A 10512-nucleotide genomic window follows, 5' to 3' on the forward strand; every position below is an offset into this window, starting at 1 on the left:
TTATGTGATATATCGATTACAGTCGTTTAGGGTCTTAAGCCTTTTATTTGTTTTTAACGTAAATTTAGTTTAAAATTATTCTATAGAGTTAAAATAATTGAGAAAATCATAAATTTCGGTTTTTAATTTTGATATTTCGGTAGTTATTACAACGTGTTCAACTTAACGTAAGACCCGGGATCTTACGTATTACAGCGGTAACGTGACGTGGATTTCCAGACCACGTATGTTTTAAATTTAAAAATATAAATTTATTAACTATTTAAATATATATTTAATTATTCAATTAACTCGTTTTTTTGTAAAATATATTTATATATAGATTGTAGATTTTAATATATCAAAAATATATATACATACATATATTATCCATAATTAAAGATAAGAGATTTCGTTAATTGAAGATTAAGTGTAATTTGTATAATCTTAAATAAAATGTGTGCAAAAATATACAGATCTGCATTTTAATCTTTAAGTATATTTCCCCTTTTAAATTTTCAAATACACAAGTAAATCGTAATATTCACCCAAAATATCCCAATGGTTAATGTATAAAATAAACTTTTAGAGAAAATCTGGAAATATTTATATTTCAATTGCACATTCACAAAAAGTAATAGTTTCACAACACAAGGGGTCAGTACAGACTATAAAATGCGGGGGGTTAACAGAACCGGCTTCCACCGGAAGGGGCATAGCGGGTTAATTGTAATTGTTTTCTGTTTTCAAACCGCGAAAATACCAAATGATTTCAACTTAAATCCTAAGGGTTTGTTATTTTCAGGCAGATACTAAAATGGAATTCTTGATGCGGCCGCAGCCAGACATTTGTGGTTGCCTACTCCACCGTCACCGACTTGGCCAGATTCCTGGGGCAGTCCACGTCGCAGCCGCGTAGCACGGCGATGTGATAGGACAGCAGCTGGAGCGGAATGACCGTGAGCACGCCCTGAAGGCAGTCCACGGTCCGGGGGATCTGCAGTGATCGTGTGGAGAAGGACATCGTCTCGTTGTCGCCCTCCTCGCAGATCAGGATCGGTCTGCCCTTGCGGGATGTGACTTGCTGCAGGGCATTCATGCACTTGGTGTACACCGGATCGCGCAGGACGATCATCAGCACCGGCATCTCGTCGTCCACGAGGGCCAGGGGTCCATGCTTCAATTCTCCAGCCAGGATTCCCTCGCTGTGCATATAGGTCAGCTCTTTGACTTTCTGTAAGGCAAAATGTAGTTATTAGTTTGAATGTATATTTAAGTTTTTTACACAGCTAGCATGGGAAAAAAATAGATAGTTTAGATAAATTGCTGACTGCCCATATAATCTCACACTTCAATAAATTCAGCATTATACAGAGAAACCTCAATTATTATGCTGAAGTAAACAAGTTAATTAAATTGTTGACACTGGGTATTTTCCACCTAGCTATCATTAAGATGTTATCAAATTATTAAGAAGTGAGTAATATTTGTTTTCTTGCAATTAAAAATGGAAACAAAAGTTTATAGATGTTTAACCCATGCCAGCTCCTTAAATCCAAATCCTTACCAGTGCTCCCTCCAAACAGGTGGCGAAATTAAAGCCCCTGCCCATGATGAGCAGCGACTTGTGCTGGTACAGCTCCTTGGCCAGCTCCTGCACCTGCGAGTTCAGCTCCAAGACGGTCCTGATGTGCTTGTCCAGCTGCGACAGGCCATCGATGATCTCCAGACGCCGCTGCTGCAGCGACAGACGATCCTCCGACATGACCAGAGCAAACATAACCAGCGAAATGAACTGAGAAGTGTAGGCCTTCGTGGAGGCCACACCGATCTCGGGTCCAGCGTTGATGTGGACGCCACAGTGCGACTCCCGGCAGATGCTGCTGCCCACCGTGTTGGTCACGCCCACGATGAGGGCTCCTCGCTGTTTGCAGTACCTCAGGGCCATCAGCGTATCCGCAGTCTCTCCCGACTGGGAGATAAAGAAGCACACATCATCCCTGAAGATGGGCGTATTCCTGTCCAGAAAGTCGGAAGCAAGCTCCACCATTACCGGGAGTTCCGTGAGCTCCTCCAGCAGCTGTCTGGTGGCCACTGCACTGTGATAGGAAGTGCCACAGGCTATCAGCATCAAGCGGCGACAACGCTTGATCTCCAGTATGTACTCCTTAATGCCACCCAGGACCACGGTCTGCGTATCAAACCTCATCCTGCCACGCATGGTATTGACCACCGATTCCGGCTGCTCGAAGATCTCCTTGAGCATGAAGTAGTCGTAGTTACCCTTCATGATCTGCTGGATCTCCATCTTTAAGGTGAGGATCTCCCTGGCATGTGGATCGTCAGAGGATTTGTTAAGGCGATGAATACTGAGCGTGCCATCGTTTTTCACGGCCGCGACATCGTCGTCCTCCAGGTAAATCACCCGATTTGTGTGCTCTATCACGGCCGAGGCATCCGAGGCGAAGAAGTACTCCACTTCCTTGCGCTCCAGAGGCTGAAACTCCGCTTTGCAGTCGCCGGCGGGCAGTACTTGGAAGGCCTGCTGCTGCGGCTGGCCATGTGGCCGGTGGGCCTTGGCATACAGGATGGGTATGTGATCCGTGGCCAACTTGGTCTTGGCCTTGATGCCCACCAGGAGTGGGGAACCTCTTCTGGAGGCAACACACTCCCCCGGGAAGTGCTTGGACTTGAAGGCAATGGCAAAGGCGCCCTCCAGCTGTTGGATGGCCTGCTCCACAAGCTCGCCGAAGGTGTAGCCAGGATGCTGCTGCCACAGGTGGTGGACGAGCTTGGCTATCACCTCCGTGTCCGTGTCGGATTCAAAGACATAGCCCCTCTTCTCCAGCAGCGTCTTGACATCCTTGTAGTTCGTGATAATGCCATTGTGGACCACAACGAAGCTGTTATCCTCGTCGGATCGCTGGGGATGTGAGTTGACCTCAGAGGGCACACCGTGGGTGGCCCAGCGCGTGTGGGCAATGCCAATGTGAGTGTCTATGGGCATGGAATAGTCCTGGCCCAGGCACACCTCCGCCACCGCATCTTCCAGGACCTTCACCTTCCCGGTCCGCTTGACCAGCAGAATGGAGGACTCCCCCTCCCCGGCATTCAGGGCATCGATGGCTATGCCCGTGGAGTCGTAGCCGCGGTACTCCAATCTCTTCAAGCCCTGCAGCAGGAAATCCAAGACTTCCTGTCGCGACTTCGGCGTCAAGTAGTTTAGGTAAGCGAATATGCCACACATTCTGTTGAAATTCTGTTGATTCGCTGAGTGATTTCGTGATTTTCCACGTCGCAACGTTAACTTTTCGGTCAGTTGAGGCCGATTCTTCGCTTCTGCGACGGCTGCAATGCGATTGTCGTGTTTTTATCGCGACACTTACTGGGAATTTTTTTGTTTTTCTCTGATAAAACAAATTATTTGCTTTCTGCTTGGCCGAAAAGAACACGTCTTCGTCTTGCTCTCCCGCTCGCACTCACACACGCGCCGCCCCCGCTCTCACTCACACGCACACGCAGTTACATCCACACACGAGTCTCCATGTAAACATTGGCTTTGGTGTGACCGTGTTCGAGCGAGGGATGCATCACACATTCTTATTTGTCTAGGAATGTGTTTTTTAAAATTTAAACATTCAAAACAAAAAAAAAGCTTTCAGCAGTACAACATGATATCTGGTTGCCAATAGAGCAGCAATCACTGATCTAGAGATCATAATACATTAAGTCGTTGTTAAAGTAAAAAAAAGTTCTTTGATAGTCACTTAATAAGAAAATGCTTTCTTGTTAAATAGGCGGTTGAAAAAACTAAATCGGTTGACACCGCAACTGCAGCAGTTCAGTCAGCAACGTAAAAATCTGAAATTCTTGGAAATTTTTTGACATTATTTTTCATTCTCTCCACAAGTATTCAGCAGCTCCACTGATTTAAATCGGTTGCTCTTCGATTTTAAAATTTTTTTAACATTAACGCACTATTATGTTCGGTTGTTCGACTCTATAAAAACAAGATAATAATATACCGTCTATTTTTAAGGACTTTACTTTATTTATCTATGCTCTCGTGTCTTAAAGATACCAACAAAATTACATTGGAAAAAAAATTGTCGTGTGTTCACACCTACAGAACGTAGATCCGTATAGAATTTAAAAGCCCTCGAGTCACAAAGGAAGTGGTAGGCGGTTAACTATCTCCTCCTTTGACTTGTATCTCGTCATGTATGAGGTTCATGAAGACCTCATAAAAAATTTACGAAACGCCAAGTACAAAAGTTACCTAAGCTCTTAAAAATACTGAATAAAAGCACTGGATACAGGATCGATTAAGCGAGTTGTAGCGACTTTTTCCTCTTCCCTTTCTAGCACGTGTATTTCTTATGGAAGAAAAAGTCGCTGAAGCGGAAATCCCCTCTGTGTAAACGGTGTCATGGCTTTGAAATGAAATATGGTAACAACTCTGATTTTCTGAAATTCAAACTGTTGAGGTAACACCAGGAACAGCTTGTCAGTATTTTTTGCCAGGCTTGGTTTTTTTTTTTCGCGCCACGCACGACCCCACTGCACACCCTTGGCATTTCGAAGCGAGTTGGCAACGCCAACATTGTGCAACGCGAAAACGGGAAGAGAATAAATACGTATTTAAATTGCATTTAGTGGGAAAAAGCGGCGGAAACAATGACGGTGAACAAGCGCGACGCGAGTGCCACGCGATCGCGATGCTTTTTCGACATTTCGCTGGGCGGCCTGGGCGTGGGCCGCATTGTTTTCGAGCTCTTCGGCGATGTGGCGCCGAAGACGGCCGAGAACTTCCGGGCCCTGTGCACGGGCGAAAAGGGACTTGGCCTGGTCACCGGCAAGAAGCTCCACTACAAGGGGGTCATCTTCCACCGGGTGGTCAAGGACTTCATGGTCCAGGCGGGCGACTTCTCCGCGGGCAACGGCACCGGCGGCGAGTCCATCTACGGCGGAACATTCGAGGGTGAGTTCCGGGTGCCCAAAACTGCATGTACATACATATAATACAGCGGTACATACATACATTTTGGCCGACATTTGTGGTGGGGGAAAAAATCAATACAGTGGGTATCTGATAAGACGAAATCAAAATAAAATCTGGCTAGCAGAAGTTTATATACCCTTCTAGGTAAAGGGAAAATGTCTTTTTTTTGGCAAGTACGACTGTACTTATTTGACAGCTATAGGAAAAAGCTTTAAAAGTTCCGTTGTAATACGACGACGTTATGATAATAGATGTCATATTTAGTAGTTCTTACATATACCTCCCCAAATCTTGTAAAACTATTATATCCCTATTTTCATGTACGAAAAAATATATTAAAAATTTCAAGCCAATTTGGAAACTGGTTCTAAATCCTTTGTGGAATTTGATCTTCGTACATACATATAAGGAAAGGTGATTGAGAAAGTTCCTTGGCATATCCTGCTTATTAAAACCAGTTATTCATACAAAACAACACTGTCATTTATCAACCAAGAAATGTGTAAATATATGTACATATGTAAATAAAGCAAACATGTTTTTATCCATTAAATTCCATAAACCAATTGTATGTAGGGTCCCACTGCTTGATAGGGCACTTATCAAAGTTAGTGTCCATAACCATACAGAAGTTCATCCCCCTCTATGAAAATTTTAAAACTTTCCATCCAATTTCACTCATTCTATCCATCATCCACTTAAATTTAACGAGGCTAGAAAGGTAACATTTGGGGAAAAAGTTTAGATTGGCATTTATGTACAATCATTTATTTACAAGCACATGTGCTAAAGAACAAACACGTTGAATATAAAAGATAAAAATAAGTTCTCATATTTTATAGTGACACAATTTATATTTACATTTTTGCATATGTTCCATTTATAAATTCCATCTAGAACAAGTGAGGATTTGTCTATGTTTATCTAAATATACTTATATGCTAAAGCTAAGAATAAAATAGGTCCAAAATGCAATTAGAAACGGCTTTATGGGAATAAATTGTTACAAAAATGGGAATTGTTTCTTTATTTTACATGTTTATGATTTTAAAGTTCAATTTTAGATCTTCAACTTTGTAATATGCAATTTTTAGGCAATAGACTTTGTTATTATTGTATGATAAAAATGTCCTTTCTTCTCATTTCAGATGAGTGCTTTGAGAAGAAGCACGATCGTCCTTTTCTGCTGTCGATGGCCAACCGGGGCAAGAACACCAATGGCTCGCAGTTCTTTATGTAAGTGCTCTCTCCATCGAGGGCCGTAACCGGCTGAGTCCGGACTAACCCCTTCGTAAATTTAGTTCCAGTTCTGTTTCAGGCACCGACAATTCCGATAAACTCTATTCGTCTTCTATTTTATCTATATTTAAACGTCTGTTGTTGTTCATTAATCTATTGCCATTTAGCCGTAGCCCGTGGGCAGTAAAGTGTGCCTGCGTCCCACTGACCAGCGGACAGATCCATCTGTCCACCACCGGCTGATGCATCGCCATCCACCAGCCCAAATGCATTCGGCCCGTGGGTCCAAATACCAAGTGAAAGAAGGATCTGGTCTTTCTCCTCCCTGGTCTTTGGTCCTTGGTCCTTGGTCCTCGGTCTCTGTGTGTGTCTCTATCTCTCTCGGCTCTCATCCTGGATCTTTGCCGGGATCGGCGTCTCTAGCTGGATCTGCCAGATGACGATGATCGCTCCGTGTTGGTCATGGCCAACTGCAGCGGCTCTTGTGGTTGGTGGCTTGCCCAAATCCAGTGTGCCACCTCTGCTACACCTTGAAACCTTTTAACTTTGTTGCACATCACATTGCCTCCACCAACCACCATTCTACAACAACAACAAGAACAACTGAACAGCCAACAACATCGATTACAACTACAACTGCCTACTGCAGCCCAACAACCAGTTAGCCAAAGTGTAAAGAATATTTTTCTCTTCTTCTGTTTCTCATTGTAGTACAACACAGCCTGCGCCACATTTGGACAAGTAAGTTGGCCAATATTAAACCCATAGATCCGAGTGTTAATTTCTTGTTTCCTTGTTGCAGTATCCATGTTGTATTCGGGCAAGTTATATCCGGTCAGGAGTTGGTGCGTCAATTGGAGGATCTGCCCATCGATCGGAACTCGCGGCCGCTACAGGATGCCGCTATAGCCAACTGCGGTGAACTGGTTAGGCAGACCAAGGGTACGAGAGGAGTCTACTTTGGTTTACTTTTTGTAATTATCATGTATTGTATCTCTTAGCCAAAAAGGAAAAGAAGCGAAAGAGGCGCTCTACGGTCTCAGATGACTCAAACAGTGAAGAAAGTGAGGCTGAGGTCAAGGCTGAGCGAAAGGATAAAAAGAAAAAGCGCAATCGGAAGGAGTCAAAGGCCAGCGATAGCGAAGAGTATGCCTTGATCGATAACCTTATGAATATTATGTATTATAATTGTTTGTCATTTCTCATAGCAATGATAAAAGACGCGGTAATGGAAAGCATGATCAGAATCCTCAGGAAGATGACGGGGAGCGCGAGGAAGGGGAGCTCCATCCACTGGTCACAATAACCAAGATAGATCCTAACGAGATACCAGAGGTTCGGTATAAACCTTAACTAAAGGCTTAGAGTGTCTTATAAAGCACATTCTAATTTTCTAATCTGCAAACTTATGCCGATTCCGCTATCTGCATCTGCATTTACATAACTACTTAATTTGCCACGATAAATACTATTATCTTATACTTATCTAGGTATCAAACAAATTCCTAATGCGCGGTGAGAGATCGCGATCCCGCGATCGTGAAGATCGTGGAGGTCGGGGACAAGATCGCGATCGCGATCGCGGCAAGGATCAGGATAGAGATCGCAATCGCAATAACTTTGGTTGGTCAAAGAAGCAGGCACCGCCCACATCGCGCAGCGGACGTATTGTCAAAGGTCGCGGAGTATTTGTAAGTGTATAGCCCCCGTAATGTCCCAACATAAAACTAAAAAATAAAATACTTTTTCCAGCGTTTCCGCACACCGTCGCGCAGCCGATCGCGCAGCACTACGCCACCCCACTGGAAGCATGCCCAGAAGCGCACCATTAAGTTGTCTGACTTGGAGCGCATTGAGGAGGAGAGCAAGATGCGCGAAGAGGAGGTAAAGCGTCGCGAGCACGAGAGAAAACGTCGCCACGAAGAGGCCACCAAGAACCCCAAGCAGTCCTTTTTTGAGCTAACCCATGCCAGCACTTACGGCGGCAAAATGACGCCAGAGAAATTCTCTCCGGAACACAAAAACAAGTCGAAGGAAACATCAGATCGCGGCAAACCCAAGGAGAGAGAGAAGGAGAAGGCCAGCGAGAAGGAAGTGACTCCTCTTAAGCGCCGCAAATCGATGGACATGAATGCTTTGGACTATGAGCAGCAGACAGAAACCGAGTCCGAGGACGAGGAGCTACAGGTGAAACCACCCACCAAGCAGGAGAGCAAAGTAGAGCCATCGACTAGCAGGGATCGAAATTCAAAACGCGACGATCGCAAGCCCGATGAGAAAGCCAAACTAAAGCGCAGTCGTTCTCGAAGCCCGCGTCGCCATTCTCCTCCTCGTCGCCAACAGCGTTCGCCCGCTAGGCGTCCAGGCCAAAATTCCAACCAGAATCAGAATCAAAATCAGTTCAACCGCGGCAATCGCCGAAATCCGTTTGCTGACAGAGATCGACGCCGCCGTTCGCGCTCACAGGATAACGAATACCGGAATCGTTTTCCCTTGTCACCAATCAGGGGCAGGGGCTCTCCTGGTGGAGATCGCCGCCGTCAACAGCGTTCCCGCAGTCAGGGACGCAGGCAGGATTCGCCCAATCACAAGCGTCAGGTGTCGCCGGGCAGGAAACGTCAGGATTCGCAGAGCAGGAGGCGTCAGGATTCGCCGGAAAGAAGGCGTCAAGATTCGCCACCACGAAAGCGACGAGATTCGGTGGAAAGAAAGCGAGAAGACTCAAAAGACAGAAAGCGAGAGGCTTCTTCAAACAAAAAGCGTGACGACTCACGCGAAAGGAGCCGCGACGATTCCCCTGGTAAGAAGCGCAAGGATTCTGGCAATAAAAAAAGAGAGGATTCCGAAGGCAAAAAGCCACAGGAATCCACCAGAAAAGAGCGCGATGACTCTCCCAGTCGAAAGCGAGAGGATAGCCCAAGCCGAAAGCGTAAGGACTCTGACAAAAAGCGACAGGACTCTCCTGTGAAAAGACAAGATTCGCCAGGCAGAAAGCGTCAGGACTCACAAGACAAAAACCGCCATGATTCTCCTGCCAAAAAACTAGATTTACCGGGCAGGAAGCGACAGGAGTCCGCCGACAGAGTGCAACAGGATTCCCTGGCCAAAAGACAAGACTCACCAGGCAGGCGCCGTAAGGACTCGCCTGAGAGAAAACGCAAGGAAACACCAGACAGAAGGCGCAAGGATTCGCCGGCTAGAAGGCGCCAGGAGTCCTCTGGAAGAAGGCGACAGGAGTCGGATGGCAGAAGACGCCGCGATTCGCCCGGAAACAGACGCAGCCGCAGCCGCGGACGCCGGCATAGCTCGTCGCGCAGTCGCAGTCCCTCAACCAGTCGCTCTCGCCGCCGCCGCTCACGCAGTCCGCTGCCTAAGCTCACCTCCGCTCTGCCCATGGACGAGGATCGCGAAAAGGCGGCCCGTGAGAAGATGCAGAAGCGTGCGGAGGCCGCCATGCTGATGAAGGAGCACATGCGCAATGAGATTGCCAAAGAGGAGGAACGGCGGTTGGAGAAACAGCGCCAGGACGACATGGAAAAGGAGCGTACCACCCGTGAGCTCAACGAACTGGAGCGCTTGAAGGCCGAAACCCTCAAGAAGCTGCAGGACGAGGAGCGAGTGGGCTCGGCGGGAGCGGGAATCGATGCAGCAGCCGGAAGCGAGGCCAAAACCGAGGCAACCGCCACCCGGAACAAACGCGAGTCCAGCACGGAGGATCGACATCGCGACAAGAAGCGCAAGCATAAAAAATCAAAGAAGTCCTCGGCTCGCTCCGATTCCGATTAATCAAACTAATCCAATCCTAGACAGTAGTTGAATCCCAAACAGCGGCTGACCGTATTTTTGTTCCACCAATTTAGACTTTTACACAAAATGGCCATTGTATAAATCGCGACCCCACTTTTTTGTAACGAAGTCCGTTTAATAAAGGTAAACGTCACTGTACTTTTGGAGTTCTTATTTATTTAACACAGTTGGCCATAAATTTTAATATTCGGAATATATTGTCCATATTAGTGACAATAAATAACATATTAAAGAGGATTAACTAACTAAAACCTCTTTTGAAGTTTCAACTTTTCGATATATTTCTAATGATATAGGGGTTTCTTCTGACCTATTAGCTGGGCTTTTTCAATGTTTTTTGCCATCCTATTTTGTATATATTTTTATTTTACATAGTGTAATTATTATTTGCAGGCCTTGGCCTAAACCTATCTTTAATTTCCGACAGGATTTATCGTAATAGCAATTTTCTTAGTTGTTTGAACTCTCTAATTGCCAAGTGAACT

At 45.6% G+C, this 10512-nt stretch overlaps 2 protein-coding genes across 2 annotated transcripts; one reads left to right on the forward strand and one right to left on the reverse strand.

Annotated features, from left to right (window-relative positions):
- Nucleotides 1–562: 562 nt before the first annotated feature.
- On the reverse strand, nucleotides 563–3465 carry Gfat2 (Glutamine:fructose-6-phosphate aminotransferase 2). Its single transcript, XM_036817646.3, has 2 exons — nucleotides 1547–3465; nucleotides 563–1213 (listed from the first exon to the last, which is right to left on the reverse strand). Exons 1-2 carry the CDS (start codon nucleotides 3224–3226, stop codon nucleotides 839–841), a joined length of 2055 nt encoding a protein of 684 aa, XP_036673541.2. The 5' UTR covers nucleotides 3227–3465; the 3' UTR covers nucleotides 563–838.
- A 1089-nt stretch (nucleotides 3466–4554) lies between these two features.
- Nucleotides 4555–10165, forward strand: Moca-cyp (nuclear cyclophilin protein Moca-cyp). The gene is made up of 8 exons (XM_065866271.2): nucleotides 4555–4960; nucleotides 6130–6217; nucleotides 6932–6961; nucleotides 7023–7162; nucleotides 7222–7366; nucleotides 7429–7555; nucleotides 7711–7911; nucleotides 7973–10165. Exons 1-8 carry the CDS (start codon nucleotides 4657–4659, stop codon nucleotides 10004–10006), a joined length of 3069 nt encoding a protein of 1022 aa, XP_065722343.2. The 5' UTR covers nucleotides 4555–4656; the 3' UTR covers nucleotides 10007–10165.
- The last annotated feature ends 347 nt before the right edge of the window (nucleotides 10166–10512 follow it).

This window comes from Drosophila suzukii, chromosome 3, assembly GCF_043229965.1.
Source record: "Drosophila suzukii chromosome 3, CBGP_Dsuzu_IsoJpt1.0, whole genome shotgun sequence".
Lineage (NCBI taxonomy): Eukaryota > Metazoa > Arthropoda > Insecta > Diptera > Drosophilidae > Drosophila > Drosophila suzukii.